The sequence below is a fragment of the Panthera uncia genome, chromosome C2 (genome assembly GCF_023721935.1).
Source record: "Panthera uncia isolate 11264 chromosome C2, Puncia_PCG_1.0, whole genome shotgun sequence".
Lineage (NCBI taxonomy): Eukaryota > Metazoa > Chordata > Mammalia > Carnivora > Felidae > Panthera > Panthera uncia.
This window is the reverse complement of record NC_064810.1, coordinates 66,886,151-66,907,212: the sequence shown is the minus strand read 5'-3', so window position 1 is coordinate 66,907,212 and position 21,062 is coordinate 66,886,151. Positions and strand designations below refer to the sequence as shown.

Sequence of the window (21,062 nt, the reverse complement as noted above, 5' to 3'; positions counted from 1 at the left end):
ACAGCTGCCCCGCATGGGTCACTGAGGAGTAACGTGGCTCACCCTGGTTCAGCGCCATTGACAAGATTCCTGTCCTCTGCCCTCATCAAATATTCTAATTTTTCTGTATCTGCTCTCTGTAAATTTGACAGGAAATTAACCTTAGATTTGCCAAAATATGACAGGTATAAAGGCACTGAAAAAGTATAAATGTGTAAGTGGTGAGGATAAGTGTAAATGTAAGATCTTCCTGTGGGTTTTCACATTTACCGGAGACCTAGCGATCTGAATACACTTGTAGTCCCCACGGTTAACTGGCCAATTGCTGTTAGTAAATGCCTCAATGAAGCAGCCCAGTTTTCTGAGGAAACCGGTTTTGAGGCCGGGAGGGCAGGCATGGGATTCTTTCCCTCGATCCTAATCTTCCTTTGGCAACAGGCTAACTGGAGTCACAGCACCTTGGTGGGTGTTCTGTAGGTAGGGACACTCACCGTAGCACTCTGCACATCCCCTTTCACCAGCAGGAGCCTCAGATTTCCCTGGGACAATGACATTTGTCCGTTTCCATGAACTGTTACCAAGCTGGGCTGGACTGCTGCGGGTAAACTGGGCAGCGAAGCGGCAACAGACAGGGAGTCTTCAAATACAGTTTTCACTGTCTCTGCAAAGGCCTCCACAGCCTTCTCTGCTGTATCCACAAGGTAAATCTCTTTCAAGGTATTTCCATCCTGGTTAAGCTGGAAGTTTTTCTTGATAGCCAAAACAATAGTCTTCACACACCGGGCTAAGGGAAAGCCAAAGACTCCAGAGCTGATAGCAGGGATGGCTATGGATCGGTACTTGTATTTTGCAGCCAAATGGAGACTTTCTTCTATAGCTTTCTTTAACTGGAGCACACACTTCAGGGCCTCATCTCCCTTCCACTTGGGCCCCACGGCATGAATCACATGCCGGTATGGGAGCTTTCCTGCTTTGGAGATGACGGCACGGCCAGGGGGGATCTTGCCCATCTTCTTCGCTATCTGGTCACAGTCTGCTTGGAGCTCAGGGCCAGCTGCTTTAGAAAGAGCAGCTGCTAGGCCGCCAGAGAGCTTCAGGTCCTCATTTGCAGTGCTCACCACCACTTCCACAGGAAACTGTGTCAAGTCGCCCTGTTGCACAATCAGAGAGACTCCAGGGGCCAGCTCTGCCCGAGAAGAGCACTTCTGTCCGTCAGTGCCACCTCCCTCCTTCTTCCCTCCGTTCTCCTGTAGTTCAATGAAACATCCAAATAACCGTTTGACTTCACTTTTATAATACTGTGCTTTCTCCTGGAAGAACTGGCTGACTCCTGGCTTATCAATATGGATGCTTTCAACACAGATGGATTCCCAGGCTTGCTTGATGATGTGCATGCCGTCCAGGACTTTAGCCTTTGGGCCAATTAGTAAAATGCCTTTTTTTTTATTCTCAGCATTGAAAATTACTTGAACATTTGTCTTCTTTATCTTTTGCCAGAATGGCTTTTTTTCTGTCTTCAAATAATCAATGATTATGGAAGGCTCTATTTCAACCAATCTCTCTATTTTCGTGTGTTCTTCCACAAAGTCAAAAAGCAAGCTATAGGTTTCATTCACTTCTCTCACACAGCCTGCAATGATAACCTCAGCTTTGGTTCCTGAAGTTAACTCATCGATTATTACAGTCTTTGACGAGGAATTATGTTTCTTATGCAATCTGTGAGTGAGCCCTTTCCATTTCTTGCCATTAAGAATGTCCTTGTCCTCAATGTCTATGCGCTTAGAACTTAAGGCACTGACCATTTGCTTTTCAGCATCTAATAGGACTTCAGAGAAATAGCTGGTTAGAAGAACAGCTGTACCCTCTAGCTCATAAACAGCAAGAATTTTCTGTGCTATAAAAAGAGACTTAGAGAATTCTGTACAGTCTACTTTTTGCAAAAATTGAAAAATCTCGGGGGGAAGCTGGATGTTTTTTTGAGCCATGGTGTACATCTTTTTCTGTATTTCACACTTTGCTTTATACACATCTGTGCGGAGTCCTTTGAAGCTCATATGTTGAGAAGCTTCATCATAAGACATCTCCATCTCTGGGCACTCAGTGCGGAGACGCTCCAGGATGCCACTGTGACACAAAAGAGAATACCTTCCTGGAGCAATGGCCACTTTTTCCTTTACACTTTGCTCTTCTTTTTTAATTTTTTGAATTGTACTTTCTATTAATTCCTTGATTTGTGGCTCAATATTCTGTACATCCTCTGATTTCCCCACTAAGGTTACAACCCCCATAAGTGTATCAAATTCAGTCAAAATCCTGTCGTCTTCTAAACTATTTTTTATGGTGTCCCACACTATGGGATCCACTTTCAGTGGGGTGACTTTATATTTAGACCTGATGCTAGAGAATGCTATGGAAACATCTTTCCGCCAAGTCCTGATCCTTAGTCTACCTAGACTGAATAATGTGGTTGCAGGTCTGATGGTAACTTCACCACTGAGTTCGGACCACATTAGTTCAGAGTGACAACGCCTCACTTCTTCATTTATCTCATCCATCAGATGGTGCTTTTTCTTCAAGAATCTCCATAAGGGAAGATCTAACGATTCTCTGAATGGTGCTGGAAGCTTAATCAGAGGTTTTTCCTTTCCGTACAAGGCCGTGCCCAAAGAGGCATAGTACGGAAACACAGAGAGCGGCATATTACTGAGGTCAAGTTTCTTGGTCGTGATGGTGTGTAACACTTAAAAGGAAAGAAACAAATAAAGTAATCCCAGAATAATGTATTTCAAGTGAAAAAAAAATCTTTTCTATTAGAGAAAAAAAAGCCTCGTGTTTGTAGAACTTTGATGTTATAACATGCTATTAAAAAGCATGTTATTATGCTCAAATATAAATAGATTTGTATTAATACTGCATAGGTATCCCTTGTTTAATGGAATACTTTCCAACCAAGATCACCCTATGGTGAAATTCTGCTAAGCAAATTCTATCTTCTTTTTATTTTATTTTATTTTTAAGTAATCTCTACACCCATCATAGGTCTCAAAATTATAGCCCTGAGATCAAGAGTCGCGTGCCCCACTGATTGAGCCAGCCAGGCACCCCTCTATTTTCTGTTTTCTGGTAACACTGATATATCACCACCAGATTAACAAATAGATAAGAATTTGTTCACAAGTATGGGGGCAATGTTTGGTCCCAGTGTAAAGAATGTTCTGGTGCTGAAAGCAAAGCTCACGTAAGAATCATGCTATTTGCTGCTTCTTATACAGTCTCACAATTTTAGGCTTCATAGATGATTTAGATTCCATTAATACCTCTAAGAGGGGGAGCATAATAATAATTACCATAGCTTACCATGTGTCAGACACCATTTTAAGTGCTTTACATATATTTATTTATTTAATCCTCACAATAACCCTTTGAGATAGAGACACTATTATTATCATCCCTATTTACAAATGATAAAACTGATGCTAGGAAAGGTTAGAGAACTCAAATAGGGTCATCTAATATTAGTATTATCTAAGATTTGAGCCAGTGTCTAACTCTCAAGCCAATGCTCCTGCTCCTTTACCAGGGGTTCCAAAGAGGATCACCTCCTAGTCATTAGAAAGCCCAACCCCAAGGATTCTGATTCAGTAGGTTCTGAACCTCCCCTTGTCCCTGCTATGACCCCCTCTCCTGCCACTTCTACTGGGAAAGTTCCTAGGGTGGGATGTGTGTGTGTGTGTGTGTGTGTGTGTGTGTGTGTGTGTATGGGCGGGTACTCTTCTTCCCAAAGCCCCTCTTCATTTTGTGTTAGTTATTAGATGGGCACAAGAGGTCTAAGAAGGAAGGGAATTAGAATGAACTCCAGTAACAAGTTGAATTAAAATAGCATCCTTGTATAAAGGTGTTAAAAATAATTTCCCCTTGTGCATGATTGTCTCTTAGGCCTGGAGCCAGACATCATGAAAAGGATGTGGCCTTCAGAGGTCATTACACATAATATGAACTTCCCAACATGGCTTTGTGCAGGATCCAAGCCTGGGCAGGATCACTAACGTGATCAAAAAGACAAGAAATAACAAGCATTGGCAAGGATGTGGAGAAAAAGGAACCTTCATGTACTGTTGGTAGGAATGTAAATTGGTGAAGCCAATGTGGAAAACAGTATTGAGATTCCTCAAAACATAAAACATAGAAAGACCAGACAGTCCAGTAATTCTACTAATGGGTATTTACTGAAACCAAACAAAAAAAAAACAAACCCTACTAATTAAAAAGATACATGTACCACTATGTTTATGGCAGCATTATTTACAATAGCCAAGATATGGAAACAACCTAAGTGGCCACTGACAGATGAATGGATTAAGAAGATGTGATTATACACACACACACACACACACACACGATGGAATATTAATTAGCCGTAAAAAACAATGAGCTCTTGCCATTTGTGACAACACGGACGGACCTAGAAGGTATTGTGCTAAGTGAAATAAGTCAGAGAAAGACAAATACCATATGATTTCACTTTTATGTGGAGTCTAAAAAACAAAACAAATGGGAGCACCTAGGTGGCTCATGTCATGATCTCATGGTTTGTGAGTTGGAGCCCCACATCAGGCTCTCTTCTGTCCCCCTCTCTCTGCCCCTCCCTTGCTTGTACTCTCCCAAAAATAAATAAAATACTTGAAAAACAAAACAAATGAACAAACAAGCAGACCCATAAACAAAAAACTGATGATTGCCAAGGGGAAGTGGGTTGGAGGATGGGCAAAATGGATAAAGGGGAGTGGGAGATACATTCCAGCTACAGAATCAGTAAGTCACAGGGATGAAAGGTATAGCATAGGGAATACAGTCAGTGATATTGCAATAGCCCTGTATGGTGACAGTAGCTACACCATACAGTGATCAGAGGATAAGGTATAGAGTTGTTGAATCCCTATGTTGAACATCTAAACCTAATGTAACATTGTGTGTCAACTATATTTCAATAAAAAATATATTTAAAATAATGAAGTAATAAAGTAATTTGCCCAAGATCACGAAGCTAATAAGCATCAAAGCCAGGATCTGTCTGACCCAAGAATCATCACAGATGACTCCTTATTGTGGCTTAAATTCTCCACCCTGTTTCCTTCTCTGTACAAGAAAAAGTAACTATATGTAAGTTATTACTAGGATTCAGTGAAATACTGTGATAGAAAATACAACAAAAGATCTCACCTATAACAGGTATTCAATAAGAGTTCCTTCTCTTAAGGGGCGCCTGGATGGCTTGGTTGGTTAGGCATCCAACTCTTGGTTTTGACTCAGGCCATGATCTCATGGTTCATGAGTTGGGCTTTGTGCTGGCAATGCAGAGCCTGCTTGGAATTCTTGGTCTCTGCCCCTCCCTGCTCACTCTCTCTCTCAAAACAAATAAATAAACATTTTTTTAAAAGTCTGGAACAGTTCCCCTCTCCTTAAAAAAAAAAAAAGAGTTCCTTTCCTTAAGATTTTGTGAATCAGGCTTTGTAAAATTGAACAAAATAATTTTAGAGTAAGTGCCTTACTTATTCCTCTTAAATAATCTGCATAAAGTGTAGACTGCTAAATAAATTATCCGTTTAATCCAGCTTTAGCTACAGTTTGCCTCATTACTAATAACCTGTTGTAAGTGGTGAGATGGCCCATAAGAAAAATTAATGGTATAGGTGAGCGGGAGATTAGGAAAGAGTGGAGAATTTAAGAGCATAGATTAGGGTCCAGTCTAGCCATGTTCAAATCCTGGCTCTATCATGTACTAGCTGTGTAACCTTGGTCAAGTTATTTGACGTTTCTCTGCTGCAGTTTCTCATTTGTAAAATAGGAATTACAGTAATAGCAATGCCCATAAAGCAGTGCCTGTGAATGTATTTTGTAGCACCTTGCAGGGTTATGCAAATGTAAGTCATCATCATGAGAAGGAGCAGCCAGAGAAAGAAAGGGAAGATCAGTATATCTCAGACCACGGAGAACACAGAGTTTGTGGGTTTAGAGCAAAAGGCATGGTCAACACAGTCAGACAGCATCAAGAGGTCAGGGCGAAGGGGAACCTCTGAGAGTACCCTGCTGTTCACAGATGCAGCTCTGCATAAAGTAACCCAGATTAAGCAGTTCCTGTTATTAGCCATACAGAATGTAATGTAGACATTCTGAGGACACAGTCAACTGCCCAAGCCTTCAAGAGGTTGGAAGCCCCACCATAAACTGGGAAGTTAACTTCTAGAGTAGACAGCTGTTAATCCCAAACCCAGGCTCAGGGAGATTTAAAGAAATTGTGACAGAAGCTCCTCTTTTGTCCCCTTGTCCAAGGAATACTAGGAATTTCATTCCATTTTAATCTAAACCATACCTTCACCCGTTTCCCTAACTCATCAAAGCCCAAGGGAGCTTCCTTCCCCTATGCTCATGAAGCAGTTTATCTTCAGTGGGTGGAATACCACGTGATCCTGTCTCATGCTCCCCCTGGTAATCCCAAACTCACTGTTCCTTCTTTCCCTAAAATGTCTGACCCCCTAATTCCTACTCCTCAGCCTTCACCTCCGAACATCAAGTGGAATCTCTGCGCTGACTTTGCACATGCCTCGGAGAACTGGCAATCTAATATCCACAAAACCCTCAGAAGTGTTTCCCTGAGATTCAGCTGGACATGGTTTTCACAGGGTTGCTGCAAAGAACTATCCAGCAGGCATCCAATGGATGCCACTAACCACCCCTATTAATTTCTGAATGATGATACTGACAGGTGAAAGGGGAAGTAGTATAGGAACTGTATGTGTTTCTGAGCATTTCTTTACCTAATCTTGTGGAAATTAACTTGAAAATTTCTACCAAGTATACAGCTAAAACACAGATCACCTCTTCTTTAATACAGTATTTCAAAGATTCTAAGAATTATGTATTTTCCATTATAGGTAGAGACTCATGAGAGAATCTCCTTATGTCTTCAGCATTGCTTCTCTAATGTTTAAATCACTGGGCCCATTAACTGTGATATCCCAGATGAATGGGATTACTAATTGGATTTCCAATGAAATTTATGAATAAAAAATAACATGCATCAGAACTCAACTGATAACTATTAAGATCCGCTAAAACAGTTTAGATTATGTCAGGTAGGTTTATAATGTCAAGCTCATAGATATTACCTTTTTTGTCAAAAAACTCAATCAGAGCTGAACTCTCTTCAGGCAAACACTGAATCCTGGCAATTCTTCCTCCTCCATATAGAGGATTTTCAAATAAACATTTCAAATTATAGTCATCAGCCCCAGGTGGCAGGTTTTCAACCCTGATTGTTTTTGTCACTTCCAGAAGTCGTGGAGAAAGTTGAAGTTGTTTCACTGAATGGTGCCTGGCACAATCATCAACAAATTTCACAGCATCTACAAATCAAAATTAATCAATCAATCAGAAAATTATGATTATATCTTTATATTATACAGAAGAAACTGTCTGAATATTAGTTGAGATAAAGGAGATAGATAAACACTCAATTTTTAGAGGCAATATTTTATTTTTATATGAGGATTTACATGCTTAAAACTCCTGGTCTCTGAACAGCGATACACATATGAATGTTTTACCTGGATTACTGCCACTGAGCTCTGTCCCTGCTTCCAGTCACAGCCCTCCCCCACCCCACTTGACATCTTACCCCTACCGGAGAGCTCTGTCTACAATACAAATCGTCTCATTTCACTTCTTTCTCAAGTCCTACAATGGCTCCCCATTACCTGTAGGCAGCAAGCATCAGTTCACACTCCTCAGCTAGGCTAAAAATGCCCTTGTTTGGCTATTTGAGTCTAAACTAATTTCCAAACATCACCTCTGGTTATTCTCTGCCATTCGTTTTATTTTCCATACTGCCAAAAAACCTAGTCATTATTTTGAAATCCTCATTCCCTTTTGCCTCCATATATACAATTTCCTATGCCTGAAATGCCCTTCTCTGATTTAAAAAAAAAATATCCTTGTCCTATTCCTCCTTCAGGACTCAGCCTGATTATCTCTTTGAAATTCATAGATATTGATGGTGGACCCACAATGTGACAGGTACTCTGCTAGGATCTGGGGATAAAGAAATGAGTGTAACAAGTCCTTGAAAGTTCACCACCTAGGAGGGAAGGAATCTTGAAAGCAAACAAAGGACCTATTGTAGGATCAGATGAGGCAGGAAGACAAATACAGGGAATCCCGCAAGGATCCCCAGAGAAAGTGGATGCTGATCTGAATTCTGAAAGATAAAGAAGAGATTAGCAGACAGATAAGGGGAGGAAACATTTCAGACAGAGAGAAGAGCAGTGGCAGGAAACAACAGTGTACCAGGGACCCCGCAGACTGGGATCACTGGAGTATAAACTTCATAGGCAAGCAAGGCAAAACCAAGCCACCTTGTTTGGGTTCCCCTTCCTCCCATTCCCCACAGCCTGCTGCTCATGGCTTCACCTCTTGCATCTGCCATTTTTCATTTACATATGGGTCTCCAACTCCATTTGAGGTCCTCAAGAGCAGGAACCAAGAATTATTCATCTCTGTACCCATAGCACCTAGCCTGGCACATAGTAGATATTTAAGAGTTTTGATTAATGAACAAAAGCAGGGCCATTTAGTTTTACCTTTATAAGAAATAATTATAAATTTGATATAAGAATAGCTCTTTCTTGAATCCTTATCATGTCTTAGATACTATATTAAGAGCTTTGCAAACATTATCTCATTTAATCCTCTTAGAAATCATATCAGGTAGCTACTACTTTCTCCATTTTACAGATAAGAAAAGTAAAGCACAGAGGGTAGTAACTCAGACAACCTCAGATAAGTGGTCAAATGTTGGAGCTAGAGTTCTGACTTTGTGACCTGTGCTCTTATTTAACCATTCTACTACCATGGCCACGGAATAGCGAAGGCTTGGAATTGGGAAATTTTCTTGTCCTTCTGAAGACGACTCCTCCCACAGACCTTGAAAAGCATTCATTTCCTGCATCCCATCCACTTACCCTCCTGCCTACGTGATGACCATGAAAGTACTAAGGAAATATATTGTAAAGGAGATAAGTGAACAGGGCTGCCTGGGTTCAAATCCAAGAATTTATTAGCATCCTGGCACCTCTGTCTCCTCAACTGTAAAATGAGGAATAATAATAATGATCTCAAAAGGTTGTTGAGGAGCTCAGTTGGTTAAGCATCCGATTCTTGATTTTGGCTCAGGTCATGACCTCCTGGTTTGTGAGCTCGAGCCCCACATCGGGCTCCACACTGACAGTGTGAAGCCTGCCTGAGATTCTCTCTTCCTTTCTCTGCCCCTAGACCCCTCTCTCAAAGTAAATAAACAAACAAAAAAAAAGGTTGTTGAAAAGAAATAAATACATGTACTGAGCTTACCATAGTACCTGACTTATAGTATCACTATATGACTGCCTGCTATTATTATTACCTTCCAATAAGTCCAGTTTGGTAACACGTATCAATATTTACTTATCCCAATAAGATAACACATGTGAAAATGCTGACTCCTCTGCCTGGAATCACTTTAATTTTTTTCTTTTAATGTTTATTTATTTCAAGAGAGAGAGCATGAGTGGGGGAAGGGCAGAGGGAGAGGGAGAAGAAGAGAGAGAATCCCAAACAAGCTCTGTGCTGTCAGCCCCATGTGGGGCTGGATCTCACAAACCAGGAGATCATGACCTGAGCTGAAATCAAGAGTCGGACGTTTAACTGACGGAGCCACCCAGGTGGAATCACTTTAATAACCTTAGACTTTAGATTTCTATTTGGGTGTGTTTTCTCTGTCTCTGTCCCTCTCTCTCTCTCTTTCACACACTCACACACACACACACACACACACACACACACACACACACACACACCACTCATACACTAAAGTCTGATTTACTGTATATATCAGAATTTAGTTTTAAAACAAAGTTGCTTCTCTTTCAAAATAAAAAAGCATCGATATTAACTTGGAGTCCTCTCCTACTAGCTACTGGAAAGAGTCCAACTTTCAAAGACATTAGCTGGATGTCTCAAATCCCAAAGTGTGGTGCAAAGAAAGATAGGTAAATACAGCATCACTTGATCTTACCTATACATTTTTGAAAGGTAACTACAGCAACATCAAAATCTCGTATTACTTCCACTTGAAAATCAGCATTGGACAGGCCACTTATGTTCTCCACTAGCAAGGTTAACATTATATCAGTTACATTTGCCTTGAGATTTTCAAATGCAACCAAAGAGGAAATATTTTCACATTCTTCTGAGGTATCTTCCACTTTTTCTGATCTTCTGTTGAGAGAAAGTTTTGTATCCAATTCTTCTGACACATCTGATTTTAGAAGGACAAAAAGATACAAGATGTTATATTAATCTACCATGATCTTAGCAAAGTAAATTATCTTAAGACACTGTCCTCTTTCCTTCTCATTCTCTTGGCTAACTCAAACAGATTTTAGAAAGCTTTTTGCTTAATGTAATTAAAAGTAAAATGGAGCAGGGTACCTGGGTGGCTCAGTTGGTTGAGTGTACAACTTCGGCTCAGGTCATGATCTCACAGTTCATGAGTTTGAGCCCCGCATCTGGCTCTGTGCTGACAGCTCGGAGCCTGGAGCCTGCTTCAGATTCTGTGTCTCCCTCTCTGCCCCTCCCCCTCTCTCTCTCTCTCTCTCTCTCTCTCTCTCTCTCTCTCTCTCTGTCTCTCTCTCAAAAATAAGTAAACATTAAAATTTTTTTAAATAAATAAAATGGAGCACTTAACAGTCTATTGTTATTATTAAGTTTGATTTTATTATATCCTTTCCTGCCTTGTCTCTCTGAGGAACCTGCCTTTTGTAGTATTTGACACATGCTTCTATCAAGCACCTTATTATAGTTATTCAAGTCAGCTTCTCAAAAGCAAGGGATATATTTATTCATCCTGTATTGCTGGCACATAGTATATTCTTGAGGTTCAATAGCATTTGCTGAATTGGAGATTTACTGCTTGGGCCACTGGAGGAAAGCGAGAATATCTTACGATGCCCATGTAACACGTTATGCTCTGAAAAGTATTAAGTTTTCATCACCGAAGAGAAAAAAAGGATACTTGCTGAATGACCAAGGAAGACACATAGAAAGTAAAATTGCCTAGAGAGCTGTATGTATATGTCAAGCTCACTGAACAGCAATCACCCCAGCCAGCTTATTCCTCTCCGCTGTTGGCCCTAAGTGAGTTCCATCTCTGTATCAGGTCAGTCTCACTCAGACCTCACTCACTCACTGCAGCATGATGTGTATAAGATCTTTAGACGTTCTGTGAGTGACTATTCAGTTGGGGCCCTTATTATATTCAAGGCACTAGAGGTGTACAGAGGGATGCATACACAAAACATGAAATAAGGAACTTACAGATTTTTCTCATGGAGGCATACAAGAAAAATGACAAAGGGAACCGACATTTGTAAAGGTTTATTATGACAGAGTAAAATGCTCTGTGCTCACCAAATCCATTTTGTTTTCTCTCTGAGCAACATTTCCCAGACTTCCCACAGTCAAGCTCATGTGGCTAATGGGATACGTGTGGAAGTGTGAAGTGTACTTCCAAGCCTGGCCAGTACAAATCTCCTTTATGTGACTCTCCATTCTCCCTTGCAGTGACTTTGGAGGCCACATATCAATAGTAATATTGTCAAAAGATGGAAGGAATCTGGGATTCCTGAATGACTGTGAAGCAGTCTAGACTCCCCCACTCCCCAGCTGCCAACTATATCGACCTATGATTTGTTACCCCAGTCGGATCACCCTCACACATACTCCTGTTACATGCTAGATGTAACACCACACACACATATACACATTCATGCCAAATAAAAATTGGCTTGAGGATTCAATAATAACCTAAATTATCTTTCAATGAGACAGATGTCATGAAGCAGGAGGACTGCTGAGCTGGGGATGAGGTTGCCTGAGTGCAAGCCCTGACTCAGCCACTCTTTAGCCATGTGACCTCAGGCATGTCTCTTTACAAAATGAAGAGTATTGGATTAACCGAATGGTTAGAGCCTTTCCAGCGACATAAGCTTCTATGACTATTAGAAGCTCCATCACAAGAGAGGCTTGAGGCTTGGTTAACTGCCAAATAAAGAGCATCAACAATCCATCCAGGAGTCTGAGAGAGAAAGAATGGGACTGGGCTGCCTTGGAAAGCCTTCAGAGAAAAGGGGAGGCTGAGTGGATCTTGAAAGCTCTCTAGAGTGTAGGTAGAGAGAAGTGGGATGGAAGGGGTCGTGAGCAATAGAAGTACAGGCAGGGTGCTGTGACTGCCCCAAACTACTTAGGAAAAGGTGATCTGACTGATGAAGCTCAAGGAGCACTTGTGTGCAGACAAAAGTGAGGCCAAAAAAAATCGTCTTTGTCCAGAATGTGGTGTGGACTTTATCTTGCAGTTGGTAGTAAGAGTGAGTTGTGGAAGGTTTCTGTGATAAGGGTGACAGGATATTCAGCAATAGTACAAAGGGCTGGTCAGATTTCAGGGGAAGGACATCAGAGAGACCCCAGATACAGGGCACTCCTGCCATACTGGATTTGTGAGGTAATAATGGGAGTCTGGCATAAGGGAGGGACAGATGAGGAAAACTTACATTGATCGTCTCTGTGACCGATGTCTGTGAAGGCTTAAAGAGGAGAGACGACTGAAGTTTCTAGTAGGTGACGGGCAGACTGGTTGTGTACTTCAAGAGAAATAAGGTAGCCGGAAAGGGTAGGAGGAGGAAGATGACACAGGTAGCTTCAGACATGGTGGCTCTCACATATTTTCCAACAGGAAGATCAGACACAAGGTCTGGAATTTAGAAGAGTCCAGGCTGGAAATATAGATTTGAAAAAGCCAGAGTTTGCTGACCACAAGGGCCAGTGTTTCTCTGCTCTTGCGTGTCTCTCTTCTACAGGTTCTTCCAACTGCTGGTTTCCACCTTTCAGACCCATCCCAACTCTGCTTCGCCGGGAATCGAACATTAGCTCAGGGCTCACATCCCCTGATGTTGGTGTGTGGCTTGATTGACCTATCCTTACTCTGTCAACTGCTTGTCCATCTCCAACTTCAGGATTTCGTGCATGCCCCATGCACTCTCAGGGCAGCATTCTCCGTTCTTATCGTTCCTGAAATACGGGACCTATTAGGGAACCACCTTCCACCCTGATTTTGCTCGTTCTGAAAACTATCTATACCATCCCAATTAATTTCAAGAGTCCTAGCCTTAGGCTCACTGTTAGGATTCAGTGTGGAGTAACCATTCAGCAAAGGACCTCCTCTTATGTCTCTTAAAGGGGACCATTAAGTATTTTGTCAAAGACTGCCCAACTTCCTGGCTGGTGACTATCATTAGAGTCTGGGTCATGTAAAAACAGGCTAGCCAATGAATCTAAAATCTCCAGTATGATGAAAATTCCACTGGTGGGTGGGGCTGGATGGCTCTTCCTTATACTTATTCACTTATACTTGGGGTTATAAGTGAATCTGAAATAGTGCTGACAAATCAGTTAAGACACAGTGAGGGTAAAATCTATGAAACCGTAAGAAACACAGACTCGATTAATTCTAGACCCAGGAAGTGGTACAGATATAAATTTACCAGTATAAAACCACTTCCTGGTCTAAAATTGAGTTTGAGGGTACAACACATAAGGCATTTTCCAAGAATAGATAAGGATTTAGGGGGTCACAATGAACACCGGGAGTTGTATAAGCCAGTTCCATATCTGAAGAATAGAAAGCAGGAATTACTCCAAACAGACAAAAAAAATTCCTATCTTATAAGAATCATGAGCTTCTAAGAAAACCATGCATCCTAGATTCTATAGTTTAATAGCATGTTAGATGAAAACAATCTATACATCCCTATCCAGTCGGTTTGCCAAGTAAAGGCAGCCCTCAGCTTAGTGCTATTTTCAAAAGAGAAGGTTGCAAACCTCTAAACATGTTCTCAAGACAATTTCAATTTTAGAGGACAATAATTTATACATTTTTTGGGATTCCTTTTGCCTATGATTTGGGTATATACATCATTTTATCTCTCTTACTCAGCCATTCAGCATAGGTCCTCATCCCTCCCCTTTATAACAGCATGCTTAGCCAGGAAAACTAATTGCTTCTTTAGTAACTGGCAGGTGGTACTACAGGCCAACATCCGGACACAAGTGAAGCAGCAGGATCCACAACAGCTACTAGGTTGCAGGCCGTTTCCTACAGCAGATGGGATGAAAAGAGCTGCTGCTGGCCTGGGGGGTGCTGCACTCACATCCTGCACCCAGCACTTAGAAGCCTTTGTCCACCCTCCTGTTGTGGCTCCAGAGGACAGCACCCTCCACACTCAGTGCTCAGAAATAGACTTAGCCACATACGGCACCCACTGACACATCATGTCTTTGCTTCTTGATGGGCTCTAAAGGTTGGCTTATCACCATCTCCCAGGCACCTCTTTGCTTCCCTTCAATTGCAAGGTGTCTCCCAGTCCCCACAGAGAGAGCTGTTTCCATGCTTCTACCTGAGCCCTAAGCTCTCAGGGGGTTTCCCCAATGCTCACCCTGAGAACAACTGGCCGAGAATATGTAGATAAGGCAGCCTGAGGCGTCTCTAAGCTGAGCACACCCTGCTTTGTGAAGTCAAGAAGAGAAGGATGACCCTTGCAGGTGCCATCTGTAATGAAAGCAAAACTGCTGGCGAAGGCCACCTGTCTCAGTTCTTTGACCTTACCTGGTTCTTTGACATGTTCTTTGCCTTCCGGTTCCTGAAATCCAATAGACAATAGAGTAGCATCAATAAATTACTAATAATTTCCTTACATTGAGAAACTGTCCCTGGGGACTGGCCTGGAGGCGTAGGGTCAATAGAAACAATAATAAAAAGCTCTAGCAATTATGCTGTTGAATGCACCTCGTGCATAGTGTTATATCTACTTAGCTCCAAAATCATTGGTAAAATGAGTCACAAATAACAGAAATTCCAATTAACACCAAGCGTTTGGGGTATGGAGTAAGCCCTAAATCTTTCCCCCCATTTAACATGTATTGAGTGTTTGCTATTAACCAGCACCGGGCCAGATGCTTTACAGAGGTTGTCTCTTTAATCCTCACAACAATCCAACAAGGTAGATACTATGACTATCCCATTTGACAGTCAAGGAAATAGTACATGCAGTATGGATCACTGTCCCCTCAAAGTGATGTAAAGATAAAGCAAACAGAGCAAGTTCCAGGTTAAAAGCACCCAGGACAAACAAACCCAAAAATTTATACCTTCAAACCACCCTTATTACAATCTGAAAATTCTGACTTTCCGAAAGTGCCTAAAATCAAACAAAAAGCGCCCCCTCCTTCATTATTCCATAACTACCTCATGACCACTCTCACTCCCTCCACATCTGTAAGGTGCTTTCTACTCCAATTTGATTTATACTTCTCATCCCACCGTATTCCCCATGTTGTGATTCCCTTCCCACACACCTCGGCAGAACATCCTACTTCCCTTTTACTCATGTTTTGACTTACCTTTGTTGGAATTTCCTCCTCAAAGGCATCCTGGACCTTGTCTGGGGCTGTGGGCAACTGGACAGTTAACTTGAATGTTCCTTTTCCTGGCCATATTAACTCATGGTTCTTTTTCTCCAGAACTTTTTGCCGAACTGAAGTTAAAAAAAAAAAACTGTCAAGAAATTTTTATTCACAAAATTACTCCATGATTTCCAGAGGGTTTCATCATCATCATTCAATGGCTTGGTCATTTTCCCAAGTGAGTCCTTGTGTGGTGAAAAGAGGAAAAGTTTAGCAAGTAGACATGGATTTCAATTCCATCTTTATACCTACTTTTTTTTTTAAACATTGGGCATGTTCTTTAATAAGTCTTACTTACACAGCCTCAGTCTCTTGTCTATAATAAGTTATTAATGAAGACTGTCTTGTACAAGTGTTGTGTGTTAAAAAACATTATAAAGAACTTAGTTCAGTACCTGATGTTCAGTAGGCACTCAGAAAGGTAGCAATATTTATTCCACAAATGAAGGAAAGTAATCAAAGCATGCCTCATGGTGAGCCAGTGAAGATTGGGTGCTGGGACATGGCATGATGACAGCTGTGTTTTAGGAAGGCGACTTGAGTGACCATGAGCAGAATGGCCAAGTGCCTAGTGCAAAAGATGTTTCACTCAGTTCTTTAACCTGTGATAAGACCCTCACATCCAGTAATAAAAGGAGTAGAAAAGAAGGGAGGTGAGAGATTAAAAAAAAAAAAAATAGAATTAGCATTCCAGGCAGCTGGGCTGTAGTGAAAAAACTGACCAATGAACATAGGAGTCCAAAGACTTGGATTCAAATTCCAACTCTGCCAAAAACTAGATGAGTGACATTGAGAAAATATCTTAACTTCTTGAGTCTGTTTCCTCCCTTAAAGCAGTGCCTGTGAATGAATTTTGTAACACCCACAAGAGTTATGCAAATGTAGGTTATAATTATGAGGAACGGCCAGAGAGAGAAAAGGAAAATCTGTACCTAAGGCCACAGAAAATAGGGAATGAGTGACTTTAGAGGAGAGGAGATGTGGTCAAAATAGTTAGATGGCGCAAAGAGGTCAGGGTGAAGGGGAACCTTTGAAAGTGCCCTATTACTCACAGATGTAGCTCTGACACGAATGTTGGGCTACCATGTTGTATTCTGATGTGGATGGTCTGAGAGGCCAAGGATATAGGGAGTCATTAAGAGGAGCTTGAATAACTTTCCCACCTCACGTATCCATGAAGGGGTAGGAGAAGTGAGGCCTTAACTGGATACTAACTTGGAAAACAAGCCCCATTAACAACATGAGAAGGAATGCCAGACTCTAATTTCGCTCTTTATCAGGCAGAAGAGATTTTCACACGGACTCTTAAGGGGCTGTCCTAAGCTAGAGTGAGGACTGAGGACTGGATAAGACCCCTGAAGCCTTAGAACAAGCCAAGTTTTATAAGCCAAGTTGTCTAGAGTCGTGGGCTTCTGTGATGCATTCCTTTTATTATTCCTTAGACTTTGGTAGAGTCCTATCTAGGCATCTAAATGCCAAAGCCTGTTCTCAGATTGTGCACAATATGTACGGCACCATTATTTCAAGAGAGCAGGCAGGAGCAATATCAGTAAGTGATCTGCAACAAGGAGAGGTGAATCTGGGAGGAAAAAGAGCTGAAACTCTGATGTCCAGCCACCCTTACCCCCTGTGGACAACCTCCCTTCTGCACTAACTTCAGACCACCTACATTTAATTTACTTAAGGAGACGGGTTTCCTTACCCCAAAGAGACTGAAAATAATCAGGAGCCAAATTATGACCAGAAAGAATGATAAATGCACACATCTGAAACACGGATTAAAATCGTATTAGTCAATTTATACTTGATGTTTCAGAAATTGAGTGAACTATTTACAAGTAAGATACAGCAGGGTGCCTGGGTGGCTCAGTTAGATAAGCATCCAGCTCTGATTTTGGCTCAAGTCATGGTCTTGCAGTTTGTGGGTTTGAGCCTCACATGAGGGTCAGCTCCTCGTTGTCAGCTTGGGATTCTCATTCTCTCCTCTCTCTCCCTCTCTCTCTGTCCTTCCCCTGCTCATGTGAGCGTGTGCACACACACACACACACACTCTCTCTCTCTCTCTCTCTCTCTCTCAAAATAAATAAATAAACAAACAAACAAATAAAAGTAAGATATAGCTTCTGAATACTTCTGTTTGCTATGCATTAATTTCTATAGAGAAGTGCTGTTGGGTTCATTCTTATTATGTGAATTATATGGATAAAGTTGTGCTACACTGTGGGCCTATACCTGTTGAAGCCAGTTCCTAGAGTGGAGGGTGGAGGGAATTCCTGCAAAAGAAAGAACACCCGAAGGACCCACTAGGGTGGGTCAACCATTGTTGGCAAATTTCTGATAACCTGTTACAGAGGCAATGGTTCCTCTGGTAGGAAACTGAAACTGAATAGGAACCCTCCCCCTCCCCCCAACCCACCCAGGGTCTTTGTCCATAAAAGGTTTTGAGTTGTACTAAGTCTGAGTTGTCTGTTTGAGAGGGGCCACTACTGTAGCCTGGGGATGGAGGTAGGGGTAGTGGGCTGGGCAATGTGAGGAAAGAAGCCTGGCCGGGACACTGAAACCATTTCTGTTTTCAGGGCTGGAAGAGAATGATGTTATTGACACAAAATCGTATTTTGCACTGTTGATATTTTTATGCCATTTGTACTTTCTTTTTTATGCCATTTGTACTTTCTGTAATCACATTCATTCAGGGTTGTCAACAAACAACAGGGTTTCTCAAACTTTAGCACACCAGGGGCACCTGGGGTGCTGTTTAAATGTGCAGATTCCCGCTGACCCAAACCCAGGTTTCCTAAATCTCTAAGAGAGAGCTGGGACTGTGTCTGTTTAGCCTGCTGTGAGTCAGATGCAGAGGTCTGTGGCCCCAATTTGAACTACTCACAAGGATAACGGGATTCTAAAGGAGAAGGAAGAAGAGTCCCTAAGGGCCAGGCTCATATGATGTGGACAGTTGTAATCAAAGTGGTAAAACTCCTTGAGGAAAATGAAACCCAGGGGACACAGCTTACATTGCACAGTTGCCTTCTCAGCATTCTTTGGTGAAATTAATCCTTGGAAAACTTGGTACTTTGTTTTCATAAGGGCTGTGAGCCTAACAGATCTCCTGTCCCCTACCTGCCTCGCCTTTTACACACTTAGTTGTGGACCCCTCTTCTCTTTGGGTTTCATTCTTTCCTTTTTGGATCTCTGCCTAGAGCATTCCAATTTCTCACATGTAAGCCTCATTGCCTCTCCTCTGGATCAAATACTTGTCCAAATCCAGCGACAGGAAGCTGGAAGCAGGGGTTGTCCACATCATTTCCTATGAGAGTCCAAAGGAAAAAGCGAATGCTCTGGGAACAACAGGTCACAAGCCTCTCAGTAAAGACCCGGTAGTGTTTTGAACAAGCAGATTGGTGGGTGCTTATCTGCCCCCTTTCCTAAGGGTGACAACAAACCGGAGGAGGACGAACTCAACCACTCAGCTGCCTGTGGGGAGGAAGCTTCCCACCCACAAAGCTCAAAACTCCCAACCCAGATCAACTCAGAATGTCACCCCTACCCCCAGGCCAAGGACCACCATGAAACCAAGGGAAGAGGTACCAACGCACCCTCAACAAAGATTCTGCGTGCTGATCAGCAGCACACGACCTTCTCCCTCCAATAACTTTCTATATTTACACCCAATGTGATTTTAGGCAGCACTTTTGTCCCCAAGTGACCCCAGAAACACTGGGAGAAAATCCCTATGACTCCTCACCTAAAAAAATAACTGAAGAAAAGAGACTCTCTCTCTCCCTCCCTCTCTCTCAGAGCATTGACCTCAGTTACCAAATCCAGAATACCACACAAATACGTATCTTCCATCCCCAGGCTGATTTTCATTGTTCAAGGGCTTGCTTGTCCTCACCTAGAATATTGCATGACTCTCCTAAAAGTTCAGATTTCCAAGCTCTCTCCCAAAAGAAGTCAAAGTACTTATTTTCAACCAAATTTATCTCCTGAAAGTATATTTGGACATGCCTCTCCCCTGCCAAGGGGGTGGAGGGCGTTCCTACTCTTTATGGTATCCTACAAGGCCCCCTACCATCTCAACTTTCTCTTGGCCTGAATTTCCTGCCCACCGTTTCATAAGAAGGAGGTTTAATAACAGAAGGCCTAAGATTTTTAAAATACAGGTGTCTCCTTCATGACCTTATGAAATTTCCCAGACCCCACGTGTTATTTTAGGACCCAGTCTGCAGACCTTGCTTGTACACAGGGATTAGTAGACTCGCTACTCAAGCCAAACCTCCCAGAGAGCGCCCTGCATGTTGCCTGAAGATGCCTTGTGCTTTCCTGCCCCCTGCACTGCAGCCCACGTGCTCCCATCTGAAGAGCCTTCCCCAACATTCTTCCTATCAGGAATTGAACTGGCTCTCAGGAATCAGTTTACATGTGATTCTCCCCGGAAGCTTTCTCTTCCCTTAAAATTGTGCTCCCATTAACCTCTGGAGTTCTAGAACAGCTGCTTTAATAGGAAGGAAAAAACTGCAATGGACTTGCAACTCTGCCACTAACACACTATGTAGCCTTGTAAAGTGAGGTGAATAAAGCAGCCTGTCAACTCCTTTCTGTTTCTCCGTGCTACATGTTGAACTCACTTGCGCGGTTCTGCCGCCACCTTCAGGCAACACCGGGAGCGCCTAGAAGCACTGCGCCCCTCGCGCGCTCTTCGTCGGTCCGGCAGCCCCTCGCCCTCCCTCATGGCTGCTGCTGGAGCCGGGAGGATTCTCCCGCTGCAGGCCCCAAGCCCAAGTTTACCCTGGGGGAAGACCCTGGTTGTCCCATCTCACACCCATCCCTCGCGCCCCTCACCGTCCTCTCGATGGAAGAACACTAGGAAGCGCCCCGGCCTGCCCGGTTCCTGGCGGACCTCACACTCCCCGCCTCCCGATCTCTTCGGGCTCTGGAAGTACATCTGCAACTTGGTGCTCAGGTTCTTCGGGGGGTCGGGGCCCCAGGACCCTTCGACCAACAGCGGGACGGAGCCTGACACAGCCATGGTCAGCTCCGCTAGGCTGCCTCTGCCGCCCGACCCACCCCAGCAGAGGGCGGCTGGTTTTGCCCCTTTCGGTTTCGTTTCCCAGAAGACTCCTCCCTGTCTTTAGTTTTTGGCCTTTGGCTCTGAACAGCTGTCCCAGGATTGAACTACTTACCGCCGCCCGCCCAGTTCTTCACCTTCAGGTCTGGCCCACAGCAAGTGCTGGGCATCGCCACTCCAAGCATCTGGTCTTCCTCCATTTGTGCACCTGCGTCCCAAAGCTCGGGCACTGTGTGCCACTCACCCAAGTCACAGCCGAAACCAGCGTCTTTGAGTCACGCACAATACCTTCGCAAACAGAAAGCTTCACTTTTTCTGGAGGCCAGCATTTTACAAGAAAATAGAATGTATTGACAAACTGTGACTCTTTAAAATGTGTAATGAAGTCCCCAAATAGGCCCCAAACAAATCA

The 21,062-nt window shown here is 42.8% G+C and overlaps 1 protein-coding gene across 2 annotated transcripts in view; it reads right to left on the bottom strand.

Annotated features, from left to right (window-relative positions):
• The window catches only part of PARP14 (poly(ADP-ribose) polymerase family member 14), a 42,243-nt gene extending 21,554 nt beyond the window's left edge, over window positions 1–20,689 (bottom strand). Inside the window, exons 1-6 of one of the 2 annotated variants that reach the window (XM_049628290.1) lie at window positions 20,425–20,689; window positions 15,523–15,656; window positions 14,729–14,762; window positions 10,085–10,327; window positions 7,146–7,382; window positions 471–2,719 (exon numbers count right to left, since the gene is read on the bottom strand). In XM_049628290.1, coding sequence (XP_049484247.1) covers window positions 471–2,719; window positions 7,146–7,382; window positions 10,085–10,327; window positions 14,729–14,762; window positions 15,523–15,656; window positions 20,425–20,611 — 3,084 coding nt within the window. In that variant the 5' untranslated portion in view covers window positions 20,612–20,689. Of the gene's footprint in view, window positions 1–470; window positions 2,720–7,145; window positions 7,383–10,084; window positions 10,328–12,617; window positions 14,763–15,522; window positions 17,635–20,424 lie in introns of those variants that run through there. The other variant, XM_049628292.1, reaches the window with a different exon arrangement.
• Between the last annotated feature and the right edge of the window lie 373 nt (window positions 20,690–21,062).